At 39.7% G+C, this 19,944-nt stretch overlaps 1 protein-coding gene across 1 annotated transcript in view; it reads left to right on the forward strand.

Annotated features, from left to right (window-relative positions):
- The first annotated feature begins 14,431 nt into the window (after positions 1 to 14,431).
- The window catches only part of st3gal3b (ST3 beta-galactoside alpha-2,3-sialyltransferase 3b), a 49,816-nt gene continuing 44,303 nt past the window's right edge, over positions 14,432 to 19,944 (forward strand). Inside the window, exons 1-2 of the mRNA XM_058065989.2 lie at positions 14,432 to 14,750; positions 19,682 to 19,823. Coding sequence (XP_057921972.1) covers positions 19,721 to 19,823 — 103 coding nt within the window. The 5' untranslated portion in view covers positions 14,432 to 14,750; positions 19,682 to 19,720. The remainder of the gene's footprint in view (positions 14,751 to 19,681; positions 19,824 to 19,944) is intronic.

Consider the following 19,944-nt stretch of genomic DNA (forward strand, 5'->3'; position numbering starts at 1 on the left):
CAACAACCTTGTATGTCTGTGTGATTGATAACTTCTATATTACAATATAGCGGGTGACAGCAGATTTTTTATTTTGTTGACTGTGCAAAAGCAGGCTGAGACTTGAAAGCGAAAGGAAGAATTTCTTTTGATGAATGACCGTCAGCATTTTTTAAAATTTTTATGATTATAATTTTTTTTTACACCTAAATGACCTTTGACTTGACAGATTTATAACTTTATGCTATGATGGAGTCACTCAACAAAATACCAATGGATGGTCCTCAGACCGGAGAGTGTGTTCCAATGACGGGGGTGACCACTCTCCTCAGCCTGCTTGGCAAAGTCTATTCCAGAATGTTGGAGATTAGGGTACGAGTGTTAGTCGAACCTTGGCTACAGGAGGTGCAATGTGGTTTTCGTCCTGGTTATGGGACACTACACTCTTGCAAGGGTACTTGAGGGTTTCTGTGCGGGTGCTCTGGGAGTATGGAATTGGCAGCATGCTACTATGTGCCATTCGGTCCTTGTACAACTGGAGCAGGACCCTGGTTCGCATTGCTAACAGTAAGTCGAGCATGCGGCCACTGATTCTGTTCATAAATTTTATAGACAGAATTTCTAGACAATGTGGTCCTGATGGTCTCATCAGGCTGCGACCTTCGGCGTTTGCTGCTGCTCCTTCACACTGAGGGAATCCGATTGAGGTGACTCCAGCATCAGGGGGCCCTGTGGCAGACCTATAGGACATGCTGATATTCAGACCAAAAAATTAGTCAATCCTATGAAAAAACACTAAATTACAGCTGTTCCTTTCTGCTCTTGTAGCTTAAAAGATAGTGAAATTTACACTTTACAAAGGCAGTTTGGCTTCAGGTAATGATTAATGTGAGTTCAAATAATTATGTGGACATTGGGAGAAGCGACGGAAAAAGATTGCGAAAACAAATGATACATCATCACACATGGTAACACACATTGTAAACATTACCCCTGTGATGAAGCATACACTCAATCAAAAAATATTTCTTTTGCACTCTGACTGGTAGTGTTTCTCCGTCCTTGTAAAGTCAGCCATGAGTGAAAAAAAGTTCTCCCATTCTGTGTGGAAGTGGTAAGTTTTTGGCTTCTTAACTTTCCAAGACATGAATTTGAGGCTAACTGGTTAGCTGAAGGCCATCTGGAGTCCCTGCAGCATATAGTTGTGCAATATATGGTATGTTTATTTGTTTCAGACATATGTAACAAGTTACATGAAAATATTCCATTTATTTGCATTGAATCCTACACAGTCGGTCCTCGTCCACGATATAGGATTAAGTGTTCATAAACTGATTATTTTTGTAGTTACACCATAGAAAACCTGTTTACGACTTTCTAATTGCGTTTCTTTTAAACATTATGAGAGCCCTGTAGACATGAAATAACACCCATTCAGTCACCTTTATATTCCCATTATTCTTTGCTGCCAACACATTGATCAACTCTTACGCTGCAGGGACTCCAGACAACCGCTAGCTAGCAAGCTAGTGAGTTAGCAAAAACTAACTTAAGAAGCCAAAACCCTACCACTTCCACACAAAATTGGAGGAAATGGGACACTCCAGACATAAAGGCTTACTTTGCTTGATACTAATACTATTACCTACGAATACAATTTTTTCCTCTTAATATTTTTACTTTATTCGCATGAAATTACAGCAGTTTTTTTTAAACATTTCTGCAGATTTGTTTAATTTTCCAACTTTTTCAGCTTTGTTCTTATAAATGATTATGTCTGGGAACATTTCAGTTTTCCGACTGGTGTAGGTGCACCTAAAAATGTATTTCATCATCAGCAAATATTTGTACCATTCCTTTGTTGTAAACTGTTTTGTTGGAACACCGGAGCGCCTTTTTAAAAATCAGACATCATGAACCCTGTCGTAACCCGAGCTGTGTAACTTGACCGCCATGTGACTGGTCTGAGGCAGCCGCAGACACAAAGCCAGCGTAGACCGAGAGATGCACCCGGGGGAGACACACCTGTGTTGTCCTGGACGGGGCTGACGGCTTGTGTAAGCACAATAGGGGCGTATTGTCGCTACAACCGAGAGGACCGTTTCATGCGAGCATCTTCCCTTGGCAAGGCCAGTTAGACAGGTTAGACCAAACAAAGCTCAGCTGAGTGTGTCCAGTACTAATAAAAATCACTTGTATTCCTGATGGTACACTGCATACAGGACTGGACCCGGACATACAAAGTCCTGTCTGCTGGACTGAAAGCACCGCTTTGTGCAGACAAAATGCTTCAGATGTGCTTCCTCTCTATTGTGCTCTGTTACATATAGGATACATCGGCGGCCTGCACAATCAAGATCCTTATTTCCATATTCAAAGTAACAATACCTGACTGCCTTTCCATACATTTTATCCACTCACTCCTTCAAATGCAGAGCTGGCGGTCTTACCAAGAGAGATGGATCGGATCCCAGGCACAGTACAAACTTGTCACAACCCGCCTGCTGCTTTGGGCCTGCTTTACAGCCCCCCAACACACACATACCATCACCTCACACATCATATAGAGCATGTGCACCACATCAGCTGCTGCACACTGCAAAGAAACGGCTCTAGAAGTTCACATAAACACAAAAACAGGAAGTCTTGGGGTCTAGCGTATACAGTAAGCACAAATGTGAAAGTGCTGGAGTGTTGTAACTTTACACTGAAAAACGTACTAATGCAAGGGACACTTTCATATATACTCTGTGTATATAGGTTTTATATATTCAAGAAAAAAACTGCATCTCAGATCTGTAATAAATGTATATTATTAGTAGCTCTTAATAACTAGTAATTACTCTTTTTGTTTTCTTCACAAATATTTCAATTTTCAACTTTTTTCTTGTAATATTATGACTTAATTCCCATAATATTGACTTAATACCATAAAATAACTTTTTGCCCAACCTAATGTTATTTCTCATCATATTATGACCTACATTTTTTTATTTAATATTTCAACTGTTACTAAAGTATTTTCCCTCATATTTACCAACCTAATGTTATTTATTTCTCATCATATTATGACTTACATTTTTTTTAAATTTAATATTTCAACTGTTACTAAAATATTTTCCCTCATATTTACCAACCTAATGTTATTTATTTCTCATCATATTATGACTTACATTTTTTTATTTAATATTTCAACTGCTACTAAAATATTTTCCCTCATGTTTTTTTTCCTCATGAGAATATAAAGTTTTCTCTTCATATTTTGACTTAATTCTCATAAAAGGTTTGTTTTCCAACTACTTCAACTTTATTCTTACAAATGTTCTTCTCTTAATTATGACTGTATTGCCTTTTAATATTTTTACTTTATTCCAGCAGCAGAAATCGGAAGGTTGGTGGTTGGATCCCCCCGATCGTTGTTGCTATGTCCCTGGGGAAGACACTTCACCCACCTTCCCTCCACTGCCGCCCACACGGGTGTATGAATGTCTAAGACGTAGCCAGTAAATTTAGAGGGAAAAACAGACTTGTACATACTGTATATAAGCCACACCGGACTCTCGTCACTTGAAATGCATTATGGGATTTTATTGTATATTTCCCCCAGAGTAGCCCAGATTGCTCAGCAGGGTCTGGAGTTTGGCCCATAGCCCAGAGTGGCACGTGCACGCCTGCCATGTTTACCTGAGGACTGGAGCGTGTTGTGAAGTATTGTGCTGGAAGACACAGCCATCCCAAGGACAGCTGACATTGTAAGTGCAGTTACTGTTTCTATCGATGCTACTGTTGTTGACTGAAGTTGTGCCAAGGAAAGACGTTTCTCTAATGTTTCAAATCATCAAAATACTGCAAGTATTACATGATATCATTGGTGTACTTGTCTCTTCTCTTGTTAGAATGTACAGAAAAGGGAAGGAAATGTGTTCATGTTCCACTTAAAGAAAGTGGCTGAATTCCAAAAAGGTTCACTTTTCCATTACGCAACAGATAGCAACGTAAGCCTTAAGGCCCCCTCCCCCCCAAGCCTTGGCCTGACTTCACCACATGATGGGTCTGACCTTTAATCGTATGATCCATCCTGAGTCTGCAAGCATGTAATCTGTCTCTGGTCCACTGGCAAAAACACTGTATAGCAAACTGTGGTAATACTTTGCCTTGAGTGGCTCTTATGGGGGGAAGAGGATGAAAGGTCAGCAGACACGACCCAAATCTTTGACCTTAAGATTGCCGCTGCTGCTGATCTTTGCAGGTCATGGAAAGGATTAGGATTATGAAGTATTTTGCAAATGTCATGGTCATTGTTTGACCATTGGGCATTTTTTTCTGGATTCAAAACACTTTACTAGTACACAAATGTGTCTATTCAATAATGTTTCATTGTGGTGCACAACTTATAAAAGGCTCTTGACAATCCTGATTTCCATGCAACGTCATGATCTATGTAGGAAAACAACCACAAGAAATGATAATCATTTCATCTTCATTTGAGATTCTCATGTTGATGCCACAAAAATTGGATGATATCATTATGGATATCATTGTTCCCCATGGGCAAGTCATTTTTGTTTTTAATGTAGAGCCCTGAAAGTGTATCTTCAGTGACATGTTGCAGCCAAAGGCTTTGTAGGACTAGAGGAGGTTTGCCACCAGCTGCTTATAATTATCTACAGTCCCTTGTAGTTCCCAAGAAACTGTGTTGCAAAAGTAAATTTCTGCTACCGTTTATGATATTTCCCTACATACATGCATTTTGTCCACTTTCTGCAAATAAAAACAGACATATTAAAATGAATGTATTGGACTGTGCTGACAGGCGTTCAGATAGATCTGTTGCTTGTAGACAAACTGTACGTTCTGATAAACAACCGTTGTTACCTTATTATGCATACATTTCCCATTTTTTCCCAATACTGAATGCTATAGCCAATCTGGACTTCTGACCTAAACAAAAACCTTTTGCCAGTTGTTTCCATTTGAAAACCCATACAACACGCTATTTTCAGCAAGTTGTTTGTTTCCAGTTTGTCTTGGTTACACATCGACTGTCAAGTTACCGTATGGAATTGATTATTGATTGATAGTTGTATGCAACTTTAACTTTTAACATAGTTTGCCGTTATTTGACTGGCCAACTGCTTGCTTGTTATTGATCTACATGATCCTGCTTCAGCCATCTACAGCTGGGCTCTCGGCTGATCTGTTACTATTTGACTGGGACTTGTGTGCAGAAGGACAGTGACCCCACCGCAGGGGTCATTTCCAGTCGGTCAGCAAACCACCCATGAACACGTTCTCAGCATTGTCAGGAACAGTGATGTTTCATGTGGGAATGTTTGGTTCCAATAACCATCCTGCCAAGATCCTGGACCGTCATGGTCACAGATAAGATAAAGTCACAGGAATTATTTGGGAGCCAACAAATAAATCCAAGCCTTTGACTTAGTGGAGCTTTCATGCAGGCCACTCATCAATCCAACACATGCATTTGACTTTGGAAAAGAAGGCACTAAAGAGGGAGGAACACCATTTTCACTTCTTCATGTTTACAGGAAGATATTACTGAGTAATTGCTCTGTAAAATTGCTATGCTTGAAGACTGTGTTTCCCCAGGTAATGAAGATGGCTTTACTGTCTGGAACTGATGTCCATTTTTATAAACTTCATTTGCCATCTTTCCCCAAATGTTGTCAATTGGGTTTAGAACAGGGGAACACATAGGCTGGTCCAAAAGAGTAATGTTATTCCACCAGAAGACCCAGAGTGCATCTTCTTGCGATCATGTCTGCAATCTTTAGGTTTCAGGAATCCACCAACCTTGTTGGTTAAGAAGGTCTGGTAACTGTAGATCTCGTTTTAAATGTCTCCTAGAACCCTTTGGCTGTCGACCAGGTGGAACCAACAATGAATCTTTAGTGCAAGGGTCTCAAACATGCGGCCCCTGGGCCAAATGTGGCCCGCAGGACATGAGTTTGAGGCCCCCGCCTTGATATGAAAGTTTAATGTTAGTGCGGCCCGTGCAAGTTTGATATGGATGCTGTATGGTATCATGTACCCAGAAAAACTTATTACGTTTGATTCATGTTCATGTTAAAGGTTAAATAACTGTTAATAGTTATCCTCTCTATCCGTGTGGAAGTGGTAAGTTTTTTAAGGAAATAACTTGAAGGCTACCGTGTAGGTCGCTAGCTCTCTAGTTTGCAAGTTAGCATGTCTCAAGACCCTGCAGTTGTGCAATATGTTGTAAATAAAAAGAGTATAAATGTGACTATAGTCGTGTTTTGTCATGTCTACAGGGCTCTAATAATGCTTTGTTCATTTTAATCTGAAAAAAATAATTTGTCTACCCACCAACTATATGTGGTTTCTTAAGTTTTTATTATTTGCCGTTTTATTATTATTATTTTATTTATTTATTACTGATTGATTTTCTTTATTTTTGATTTGTTTATTTATTTTTCATCTTATTTTGTGTAGAAAAATAAAAAGTAAGATATTTGAGAACAGTGGAATGTTTTATCAGAGCTTTTCTTGTAGAAAATTGGAACCAAAGCAAAGTTTATTCATTTTTTTGTTTTTAATAAATGCGTTTTTTTTGTTTTTTTTTGGAAAACCTGATGCGGCCCAGTCTCACCCAGGCTCTAGCTCCAGTGGCCCCCAAGTAAATTGAGTTTGAGACCCCTGCTTTAGTGTTTCTTTTCCCACTTACTGTATTTTCTGAGTCAGGCTGCAAAGACGACCCCCACAGATTCCTGTCTTGATAGAGTCTCTCTTCTGATCTCGTGGAGTCAATTCAGCTTTTGATTTGATGGGTCGAACTTGAACCACTTTGTCCTTTTCCAACCTTAGGTACATTACGGCCCCGTAGGTTTTGTCACTTCCATCGGAGAACGTAATCCCAATCTGCTCTTCCTACCACTTGATTGCTGCCAGGCTTTAGGGAAATTGAATTGATGTTCCTCAAACAATAGATTCTCCCCTACGACTGTTGGACAGTGGTTTGTTCCATGTTTCATGTTGATTTACTTCCACCAGCTTCTTGAAATGATTTTCTGACAAGGATGCTCCCTTTTGTTTAATAGGAGCGGCAAAACAATGAGAGTGGAGTCTTGGCTTATGAGTTATCTTCTTGTCAATGGGCTTGATGTACCGCATCACACCTTTTCATCTAGACCAGGGGTCTCAAACTCAATTTACCTAGGGGCCACTGGATCTAGGGCATCAGGTTTTCAAAAAAAAACCCATGCATTAAAAACAGAAAAATATACAAACTTTTTCAGTGCTTTGGTTCCGATTTTCTACAAGAAAAGCTCTGATAAAACATTCCACTGTTCTCAAATATCTTAATTTTTATTTTTCTGCACAAAATAAGATGAAAAATAAATAAACTAATCAAGAATAAAGAAAATCAATCAATCAGTAATAAATAAATAAATATAATAATAATAAAACGTCAAATAATAAAAACTTAAGAAACCACATATAGTTGGTGGGTAGACAAATTATTTTTTTCAGATTAAAATGAACAAAGCATTATTAGAGCCCTGTAGACATGACAAAACACGACTATAGTCACATTTATACTCTTTTTATTTACAACATATTGCGCAACTGCAGGGTCTTGAGACACATGCTAACTCGCAAACTAGAGAGCTAGCGACCTAAACGGTAGCCTTCAAGTTATTTCCTTTAAACTTAAATAGCCAAAAACTTACCACTTCCACACGGATAGGGAGGATAACTATTAACAGTTATTTAACCTTTAACATGAACATTAATCAAACGTAATAATTTTTTCTGGGTACATGATACCATACAGCATATAAAACTTGCGCGGGCCGCACTAACATTAAACTTTCATATCAATGCGGGGGCCTCAAACTAGTGTCCTGCGGGCCACATTTGGCCCGCGGGCCGCGTGTTTGGGACCCCTGGTCTAGAAGATTCTCCCTGGTTCTCATTTGCTTTTTTGAAAAGTTCATCGATGACATCACGTACTGTTGGTCATCTTTTACAACATACATGAAATCATCTTTCAATCAGTTGGAAAGGACAAACATCCCCAAGGAAAATATCCCCACCTTACTCATATCTTTGAAGAGGAACACAATGAACGCTGCTCACTTTGTGGTGTACGTTACCGTCTTATTTCATTATTAATGCGGACTTATTGTGGGAAGCACAGTAGCGTCTGTGCCTCAAAATCTGGGGTGATCTGATCTGGGATGCTTTTTCCCTCAATGGAACAATGGCGCTTCAGGTTGCGGAGGGGCGTCAGACGGCTATGCTGATGTTGCAGGGGCATCCCTCATGACTGAAGACCCTCGTCTGTGTGGGAAGGACTGGCTTTTTGCAGCTCTCAATGTCCGCTCAACAAAGGGAAAAAGCCAAGAAGTAATCAGTAATCTATCACCACTCTTCATAGACTAGTACTTTTCAAGGACTGAAGTACAGACCTCTTGATGCATGGAGGCACAACGCAAGCATTTAACCGCAGTCCCATCCTTGCCATATGAAAATTGGATCTCAACATTAATAGATCACAATGTGAGATATGAAGGGGTTGCAGGAACTCGCCTCAGGATGAGGAGATGAGGGGATGGATGGTAAAAGGCTGTAGGCTTGCAGAGAAGGTATTGGGTAACTGCATGGAAAAGGAACGCATGACTGTCCCAACAAATCATGAGCGATCTTCATCCAGAATGCTCCAACCCCGTGTCTCCCTTCCAGTTGATGTCAAACTCAAAGAATGAGGAATCATCTTCTGCTGCATGGTCCTGACTGCTATCCATGCTGATGTTGTTAACAATCAGTTGCTCTGCCAACAACAGATTCACATCACTAAGAGGACACCCAGAAAAACTATGGTCAGACCCTGGAATCCAACTCAGTTGGGACGAAACCTGCTCGTAAGGAACTCGGTAAGTGTTCGATAAACTGCCTTGGAGATACCAAGAATGAACCAAAATGATGACACGATGCTATGACGACTGTACAAGCTAGCCTGATTCGTAGGTGCTAATGCAGATGATAAAAGCGTATTGTAAGAGCGGTCGACGTCAAGGTCTTCCCAAGTAAAGTATTCAAAGTACATCGTTTCCCAGAAGACAACGGGTAAACTTAAAATCAAACTCCAACTCCAATTCTTCACAGGGATGTGAGACGCCTCGTCATCTTCGAAGTGGGAGGTGTTTAATCAAATTTTACATATTTGACTTATTTTACAATATTTTACAATATAACGTTAACGTGACTGGGCGTATATTCATCAAAGAGTATGCGCAATTTTGCGAGGAGTAATTTGATTCATAATATAACCAATAACCAAGTGTATGAAAACATTTTGATGAAGATTTTAATTAAAAAGCTTATCATACAAAAACAAACTGAGGTCTGACTGTATAACGATGTAAACCATTTTTTTTTTTAACTTTCCAAATTAAAATACTGTCAATGGAAAATTTTCTGCTAGCTTCAAAATACACAAGAGACAAGACATGTTCTTCAATAAGGCTTCACGACAAAATGTCTAACTTCTACAGGAAAAGTACAGCTGTCCTACCTTCATCTTCTCAGGGCGTTCAATCCATCACAACTGGACTGTTCGGGTTGATAGAACAGGATAGGACTAGATAGGACAGTTGTAGTCTAAGTAGAGGTAGACTAGAGACTACGGCTGTCCTATCTAGTCCTATCTTGTTCTATCAATCCGAACAGCCTCTGGTCTACATCTACTTAGACTACAGCTGTCCTATCTAGTCCTATTTGTGTTGTGATAGAATGGGCTGATAGAACAGGACTAGATAGACTAGATAGGGCAGCTGTAGTCCAAGTCGAGGTTGACTAGAGACTAGAGTCCCATCCTGTTCCATCAACCCCTTCTATCACAACACAACTAGGACTAGATAGGACAGCTGTAGTCTCTAGTCTACCTCTTATTTAGACTAGAGTTAGACTAGAGGTAGTAGAGGTAGACTAGAGACTACAGCTGTCCTATCTAGTCCTATTTGTGTTGTACTACAGCTGTCCTATCTAGTCCTATTTGTGTTGTGATAGAACGGGTTGTCCTACCTTCATCTTCTCAGGACGTTCAATCGATCACAACTGGACTGTTTGGATTGTCTTACAAGACGTTTGACCTCTCATCTGAGAGTCTACAGCTGTCCTATGTAGTCTATCTTGTCTGATAAGAGGCGGACTCTTGGGTGAGAGGCCAAAAGTCTTGTAAAACAACCCGAACCGTCGAGTTGTGATGGATTGAACGCCCTGAGAAGGTGAAGGTAAGGAAAATGAAGGTATATTTGTAGTTTGAAACCTAGATTTAAGCGTCTAAGAACTGTTGATAAATTCAGTTCTTAGCTTCTACTGGGAACAACTGTTCAATCATTTGTCATTTGTCACAGAGGTTTCAATTGACTGTAAGGAAATGGAAAACTAAGACGGCATAAAACAAAAGCATCTCATAGAGATTGTCTAATACTTGAGAAAGTGCCTCACGCTGGCTTGGCATCTCCACTTCCAATGTGCTGTGCAGCAAAGACAATAGAATAACACAAACAGTATTTTCCGTGTCTCAAGCAGTTCCTCATGAGGCAGACAAGTACCTTTTGTGTCCTTCCAGACACGTTCAGAGGAAAGCATTGATTTATTTGTGCAATAACTATTTCCATCTTCGAGGTAAAGGGTGATATCAGCAAACGATTCATATGCTCCAAGTCAGGAAGGTGTCCTTATTCCAAAATGGATGACGTGTGTGTACATACACATTCCATTTTGCTTGTGTTGTTTATTCCCCTGAAGTCCAACCCCAGATGGAGAACAGTGACCGAGCAGATTGCATTTCCTGCTTGATTTAATATTTATAGATCAGCATGCTACCCTGCCTTGTGCCCTTGTAACCCGGCTCTCTGCCTTAAGACGTCTCCTGTAGGATGCAGGGACTTATGAAGGATGGAGACCTCCATATGAGCCAAATCCTTAAAAGGAAAACTGAATTAACCGCGTAACCCGAGCAGGTGTGAAGAATAGAAACATGGATTTGCTACTGTAGAGGAATGTGCTACGAGAGGCCACTTGACACCGTAAAAGACCCAACGGACAAACGGGTTACATGTTTAACATGTCCGTTCAGCATCTCCACAAGGGAGGTTTGGAACTAGGATGCATTCACAGACACATCTAGGCACATTTATGGCAACTGCAAATCCTGACAGAAGACTGAAATGGACTCCTCAATACATGAACTTTAACAACATCTTCTATTTAGACTTATTACAGCTTATTACGACATGGATAAGTCGATTTCGTCAAAGTAGGATTTCTCATTTATCAATCAAATGTGTTTGTAGTAAGAGCATAAAAACCTGCTACATCATTAGAGCTCTCTAAGCATGAACTAACACCCCTATAGTTGCGTTACACGTGTATTACCCATAAATAGTGTAACATTCAGTCTTTGCATAAAAACCTGCTACATCATTAGAGCTCTCTCAGCATGAGCTAACACCCCTATAGTTACGTTACACGTGTATTACCCATAAATAGTGTAACATTCAGTCTTTGCATAAAAACCTGCGACATCATTAGAGCTCTCTAAGCATGAACTAACACCCCTATAGTTAGGTTACACGTGTATTATCCATAAATAGTGTAACATTCAGTCTTTGCATAAAAACCTGCGACATCATTAGAGCTCTCTAAGTATGAACTAACACCCCTATAGTTAGGTTACACGTGTATTATCCATAAATAGTGTAACATTCAGTCTTCGCATAAAAACCTGCTACACCATTAGAGCTCTCTCAGCATGAGCTAACACCCCTATAGTTACATTACACCTGTATTACCCATAAATAGTGTAACATTCAGTCTTTGCATAAAAACCTGCGACATCATTAGAGCTCTCTAAGCATGAACTAACACCCCTATAGTTAGGTTACACGTGTATTATCCATAAATAGTGTAACATTCAGTCTTTGCATAAAAACCTGCGACATCATTAGAGCTCTCTAAGTATGAACTAACACCCCTATAGTTACGTTACACGTGTATTATCCATAAATAGTGTAACATTCAGTCTTTCCTTGATGTCAGCACATTCAGTTTCTTTCTTACTTGTTTGTCTCACTTGTATGTATATATGTATATGTATATGTATGTATATATCTACGTATATATGTGTGTGTAGGTATATATGTATTATATATGAATGTTCATATGTATCTATATATGTGTGTGTGTATGTATGTTTGTGTATATATGTGTATGTATGTATGTATATGTATATATATATATGTATGTATATGTTTCAGATCATCAACCAAATGTAAACATGAGTCAATGACAACACAAAATGCTGTTTTTAAATGATTACTTTATTGAGGAAGAAAAAAACAAATCAACATGGCCGTATGTGTGGAAAAAGTGATAACGAGTTTCTTTGACTGCTAAAAATCCATATTCAACCACAAAACAGCATGATTTATTCATATATTTATGAAAAAACATGATGCTGCGAGGGCGTACTGTACATAATTTTGAGCAAATTCTGTTGTTAATGTGGTAGAGGGAGAGCGTTTGTCCCACAATTTGTACGTTCAGAGCATTGGAGCGCATCATTCAACACCTGAAACCCTGCCCCGCCCTAAAACTGGATTGTATTTGCCTGCCAAGCCAAACCACCACACCCTCCAGCACCCGGAGTCAACCACCACACCATGCCTGGAGGTCCGTCACGCAACCTGTTGACAACAACGACAGCTCGCAGAAGATGCAGATGAATGTCCTGCTGTACCTCATGTCCTCATTCTCACCAAACACCACCCACTGCTGTGCTAATGTTTCAATAAACAGCTGACACAGCCATTTCATGTCTCCTCCTTGACTTCCTGTGCATGTACGGACACACGAGCATCGAACACCACATCCACACATACTCAAAGTGTACAGAAACAGGAAATTAATGCAAGAAATTACTTTAGAATTTTTTCGCATCACACCATTCTCCAATCTAGAAGGACAAAAGCGCTTGATGATCTCAATTTGCTATTTTTTATGTAAATAGTAGAAGTGTGAAATATAGTGGAACCTTGGTTAGCATCTGACCCGGTTAGCATGTCTTTCAGTTTTCAGATAAAATTTACGCCAAATTTTGTCTTGGTTTACGTACATGTCTTGGTTTACGATATGACGCGCGTCTTGTCGTGTTATTAATACACTGCGCGAGTCTTCAAAAATTTAAAAAAAAAATCACAAACGTCCTTAGCTTCTTACAAAGTGTGCTAAGTTAGCTGCGTAGCCCATCTATGATGACTCTGATGTTTTTCAACTTCTTTCTCAAAACTTGAAATATTGTGTGGCTCCATTTTGGGTTATTGAGGTGAGAAGCATTATTGAATTCTAGAAAAACATTCATAGCAAAACAGGAAGGTGGCATCGTGGGGTGTCTCGCTGCCACATCGTGTCTTTGGGAACAGTCACATCAAAAATTAGGTCTTTAATTAAGGTAAAAGTGACCTTAAATGTTCTTTTTAGCCCTTTCATTCATTATTTATATGTCTTTGGAGTACTATATAGTATTTATTTGCAGTAATTGTTTACTGCATGTAAAACTGTAATTGTAAAATGATTAAAATGTTTAATTTTTTTTGCCTTTGTGGAACAGATTAATTGGATTTACATTATTCTTTATGGGAAAAATTCATTCAGTTAGCATCTGTTTTGCTAAGAGTCTGACCTTCTAGAACAAATTCACCGTAAATTGGGGTGTCAAATTAAAATATTGTGATTAATCACTTAATAATAATTTTGCAATTTTTTTCAATTTATTATCAATCTCTATTTCTGTTTCTGTACTCTTGTTGCCTTTGAATAAAATCCATTGAGTTGAGTTTGAGTTGAGTTTCATAATGGATTAACCTCTTCATTTTTTTAAATCTATTGACAGATGTGTAAATCCTAGGGTTGGGTTGATAAAGTGCCATAGAAACTGATGCACAATAACAATATAACTCAGTAGTGCGAAATAAGTCAACAAAATGACTTATTTCCTGAGCTTGTAAACAATATATACAGTAAATATATACAATATATTTGCACAACTCGAGAAAAACTGATATTTGTGAGAAGAAAAGGGGAAAATACCGATCCGATAACGCTGTACTGATGATATTGATATTTGTATAATGCCCCCATCTCTACTGGGATTCTCACCTGGATGTTCCAGTCCAAAATACTGCTTATGTGGCACATACCACTACTGTGGGGGTGGGGATCTCGACGTGGGATGTGGAAAAACAGGATTTGTCTTTATTTTGTCTCATGATTTGTGGTTCACCAAGTGTGACATTAACGTGTGTGCAACAAATAATGTCTTTATCATACAGCAACCCTAACGCTACGATAATGATAGTCGCCATCACATGGATCCCCCCTCCTCCTCCCCAGATGAACAGTCGCGGTCGGAGGAGAAGAGAGAGAGTTAGAAGGAGGAGGGGGGGTACTCTCCTAATTTACTGAGACACCTCATGTGACCAATGCTGACAGTGTCGCCGCGGGTGGACGTGCTTCTTTACCATTCTCGCTCGCTTTCTTCATGCATATTCGCGCAGGAGATTCCACGCAATCGTCTGGTGCGTCCGGAGCCCTCAGGTTACTTCCCCGGGTTTCACCGTCATGGCCTGGAGGCGATCGAGAACACGGTTCTTGTATCACCCAATCCGTTATATCAATTAGGATCGGGATTACTTGGGAGCAGGAGGCTCGGAGAAGAAAAGGTAATTTCATGCTTTTTAACTTAACACTTGAACAATAAGACGCGGTTATTCCTTGTCCTGTATCACGGCAGTCATTGGGTTTAGGGGAAATCGGGGCTCCCTGATTATAAAACCACGCAAGCGTGAATGTTTCTATGCTCCCCTCCTCTCGTCGTCGTTGTTGTCACGCAGCATTATTTGTATTACGTGTCTTTTTTGCATGTGGTCGTCCGTTCCTCGCAAAGTTGCGTCAATAAACCAGAGTGCGGTCACATTTAGCCCGCTAGCGTAGGCCTGCCGACTACATCCCACCGTGCCAGCATAGCCTGGTTAGCTCAGGGAAGCTAACATTTGCAGCAAAAACACGCAGCAACACAACTATGAGACATTTCCCTACCCTTGAAGAATTAATCGCTGGGATAAAAAGCCAATTTTTGTGCTAATTTCAGTGACGACTTGTGTGACGATGCTGAGGCGAGCGGTTGGAAATGGACAGCCAAGTTCCGTTATGTTTGTTTAGCTAGCAGCTGTGACACTTCCCAGCTTGTGACGTTTGTTTGAACGGTGTTCCACTATGTGTCTCATTTTAAATCGGACTTTTGAACAGTTTTGGAACTTTTGCGTGCGCAAAAATCAGACGTGTACGAGGTGAGGTCTGTCATGTTTAGATTGGCTGTTGGCCGGTTGTACTAAGGTCTGGCGACCTTCTGCCTCTACAATATATCACATTGAAATTCAGTAAACAAACCTTAAACCATATAAGTAAATCCACTTGTCTAAAAATGTAAAGCGCATTAATCAATTGGTAAGAAAGTGGCTAACTTTTCCAATGGGATGTCAGCCTCTGCGCACATTGCTACTAAATCTTCCTGCTTGGAAGATGTAGTCACCCATGCAAGTCCTACTGCCTAGGGAAGATATTTACGACACTCGGTGCAAACGGCTCTCTTATTTTGAAAGACGGTCATGGAAGTGTGTTCCGTGTGCGTGGAGAATGTGTATTTATGAGCTACGTTCAAAAATAAACATGCTTCTCGTATTTTTTTCAGAATTTCCACATCAAAAAGGAGTGCAAAACTATGTTTAAAAAACAAAACAAAAAACAAACTGACCTCTAAAGGCCAGAAAACATGCATCAATATTTAATATTGTCACAAAGTTCACCAGTAAATAAGTTTAATAGTTCACACACCGTGACGCGTACTTTGATACATAAGATAAATGAAATCCTGTCATCGTGAGGATAAAGGAAGGTTCATATGAGGGAATATTTACTTGGCAGACCGTTCTCACTATATATCACACTAAATCTCATCCTACTAAACTAAAATGGTTGTTTGCCGTTGAACTGTTTAAACAAGAGTGTCATAAAAAAATATCTGTATTTGAAGTTAATCACGAGCACAGGCATTACAGTTTGTTGAAGATTTTATAGCAACATGTGCAAAGGCGGTTTGTTACCAATAAATAAACGTGCGTTACAATTTGAGAGTGTATTTCATTATATGGGTTAAGGTTTGTAGCTTTTTTTAATTTGCCGCCTACAATAAATATAGATAGTAGGAGGTAGCTCTTTGGGACTTTGGGACTCTTTGGGTCATTTTAAAAGTCAGGTGAAAAAGTGAGAACACCCCTGAAAAACGTAGATGTCTCAACCCGGCAGTGACAACATTTATGGAGCTGAAATGGAGCACAAACGGCTTTTGACACGGAGTCAAAAGCCAAGATAACAGCACGAGATCAGAATGGAGCCATTCAAAGAGATAGCTGAGTCTACCACGTCTTCTGGAACAAGAGCAGGGGCGGCTCGCAAGACTGTACTATCTTGACGACACAGAATGGCAAAATTGATCCGTGTTTGTGAAATGACCAGTAAAACGGTCACGGTCATCAAAAAGCAAGGGCCATATCCGGCCCGCGGATCGCCACTTACTATGTCTGCTCTGGATTATACATGCATATCCTCAAGGATGAAACATGATCAACACTGATTATAGTATTTCTCGCAATTTATGTATAGCTGGACATGAAGATGAAAAGGAAATGTGGTTGAAAGCAGTTTTATGGTGCTGGGCTACAGTCCATAAGACTGTAGACAATTTGAGATCTTGAGTTGAAAATAGAGAGTGGGCCACTGCTGGATAGAGCAATGTTTGCTATCATATGACATTCAGACTAAGGCACATTTCCCCTTTTTAATAACTGTCAGTCTAAAATTGAAAAGATTTTACACATGAAAACAGTGTATTGAGAGAACCATAAATGAGTCTGCCTTTTTTTAATGTAACTTTCATGCTTTCTGCAGACGTGAGGGTGTGGTTTCCTGGAACTACCAAGAAGAGTTTCGACTAAAAGGTGTCTAAAGTAGAGATGTAACCATTACCAATATTAATGATAGGGTTGGACAATGTTTGAATTCAAGTGATTCCACGTTTTGATTCCTGTTACTAACCATCCTCCAGGTTAAAAGGTTTAACGTCAGGTTGTTTGTCTACGAACAAAAACTACACGGCCTGACGTTTGCTGGAGTTGGCCACCATATATGGTTTTCTCCGGGTACTCCGGTTTCCTCCCACATTCCAAAAACATGCTAGGTTAATTGGCCACTCCAAATTGTCCATAGGTATGAATGTGAGTGTGAATGGTTGTTTGTCTATATGTGCCCTGTGATTGGCTGGCCACCAGTCCAGGGTGTACCCCGCCTCTCGCCCAAAGACAGCTGGGATAGGCTCCAGCACCCCCAAGACCCTCGTGAGGATAAGCGGTAGAAAATGAATGAATGAATGAATGAAACAAGTGTTTTGCCATATACACCATAATTAATGAACACTCATAGTTTCGCCACTAGGGGGCGGTGCAGCGATTCTCCCCTACTAAAAGTACTGACTGGAATTCCTCATTCCTCTGAAGAAGGCTTGATGGAGAAGACATTGCTTGCATGTCTCATTTATTGATTTTAGTTTTAAAAGGTGAGTAACCATTCAGAGTATCATAAAATACATATATGAAGTATTAATACGCTTAGAAACAACTATATAAGTGGCTTTGTAGGTACATTTGAACAGTCCGACATTTCCGTTTTTTCCCCCGCTCGTCGGTGCCTTTGTCTTTGATGAATAGAGATTCTCTTTTTGGCTCCAGACTTTGATGCAACTTTGATGCAATTTAGTTTGTTTCTTTCGGCTTTTTCCTGATTACGGAGTCGCCTTTGCAGATCTATGTATTTGATCCGCATACTGATTTTTACATTCCGGATGTCCTTCCTGATGAATACCGATGATGCTTACAAGTGGAGATTCGAACCCGCGGCGTCCACTCCAAAGTCCAGAACGCTACACCACAACGGGCTCGCAACTTTGAAGCAATATTGATGTTTATATGTTTGTGACTTTTATATATTAAGGTAATGTTTGCACTTTAAGGGAAAAATGCCTTTTTTTGTCTAAGCCTGCCATTTCATACATGTATTCACTCTACTATTAACAGCCAAATGCTCGTCTGTTTAATAGTTGAATATGCACTATGAAGTAATATTTGCTTATTAATGCAAATTGTCTCATTTTAGTAAGAAAAGTGTGATCTTATTTTTGAAGAATTTAATGTGATACATAAGATCAAGAACAATTTGTATGTCCATGAGTATTGATGCAATGTAAATAAATTCTCCTGAGGAAGGCTTGATTTAGAAGACATTGCTTGCACGTCTCATTCATTGATTCCACAAACGGTGGAATTATAATCTGTTCACGGGATCTCCTACTGAAACCTGTAACACATACGATGGACAGAATTTATTATGACTTACCTTCCTGGTTGGAAGAGGTCCAGCGTCGCGTGTCAATAACGCTATAATCACTCGCTATAATCACAAGCCGGAAGTGTTTAATCATGTTAGTGGTGAAGCCTCCTTTGCATGATACAACGGGTTTGAAAACGTTTCACATGGAATTGTTTACCACAAAGAGATTGCCCTTATTTATTATAGATAAAAACCAATTTCTATCTGTGGATTAAATGCGAATAATTCAGAGTTAACTGTGGACAATGCAATTAATCATGATTAAATAATTTAAATTGATTGACAGCTGTGAATTAGTGTCAAAGTTAACGCGTTAGTGATGTGTTAACCGAAGTTTCCTTTTATGGCGGTAAATTTTTTGGACGCGCGATTATTGTGGGCTCCTCCTGTTTAACCCTCAGACCACACCGTAGTTTCTTTGAGGCACGGTAACTCTGTAGCCACAAGCTGGAACAAATGTTGAGCAGAAATGGAGAATGAAAAGAGTATTTTGATTAGTAAAGTTAGCTTTAAAGCCCACACTACGGTGTTCGGTGGCCCAACCGGAGGAGCGCAAGTTAATTGCGTGTCAAAAAATGACCACCGTAAAGAAAACTACTGTTAATGCGTCATTAATGTGTTAACTTTGACAGCTTGACGGCTATCAGTTGATTTAAAATATTTGATCGTGATTGATCACATCTTGTCCAGTTAACTCAGAATTAATCACATTTAATCGCAGATAGAAATAAGTTTTTATCTACAATAAATAGGGGAAAACTCTTTTTGGTAAACAATTCCATTTGAAACTTTTGCAAACCCGATAACGCGTTGACTTAAACAGCCCTAATTATTTCAGATTTTGGGTATGCGAATTTATGTTAATGTACAGTATTATATCCTGTGCATATTAATGGTCTTATTTCATATATCGGCCCATCAGCTGATGTATGGGATATTGTTTTTTCTCCCAAATATCAGTATCGGCCCCAGAAATCCCATATGGGTCGGGCTCTACAGACTGGTGGAAATTAAGCAAAGCAAATGAACACCAGTGTGAATGACACTCTGCCATAGTAGTCACACGGCAATTGTGGCCCTGGTACCTGCCACCACTAAAAGACCTGTTCTTTCCCATTGAATATTGTATTCCTCTCTCTTTGCTGTTATGCAGGTGATGACCTGGATGGTGCCATGTGAATGAGTGAAGACCATGAAGCCCACACACAAGCTGCTGTTCGTCCTGTGCCCCATGCTGGTTCTAGGCTTTATTTACTACTCCTCCTGGAAGCTACACGTATGGGGCCAGAAGTCACGTAAGTCACACCTGTAGTCTGACTGTTGCTAACGTTTATTCCTCACCTTATCATACCAGTCACAGCCTGATATCATTTGGAAACCTGTGCACATTTTCTCCTCTTTTTTTATTGAATAATG

The sequence above is a fragment of the Doryrhamphus excisus genome, linkage group LG6 (assembly GCF_037039965.1).
Source record: "Doryrhamphus excisus strain RoL-2023G ecotype Guam linkage group LG6, RoL_Dexc_Guam_v1.1, whole genome shotgun sequence".
In the NCBI taxonomy this organism is placed as follows: Eukaryota; Metazoa; Chordata; class Actinopteri; order Syngnathiformes; family Syngnathidae; genus Doryrhamphus; species Doryrhamphus excisus.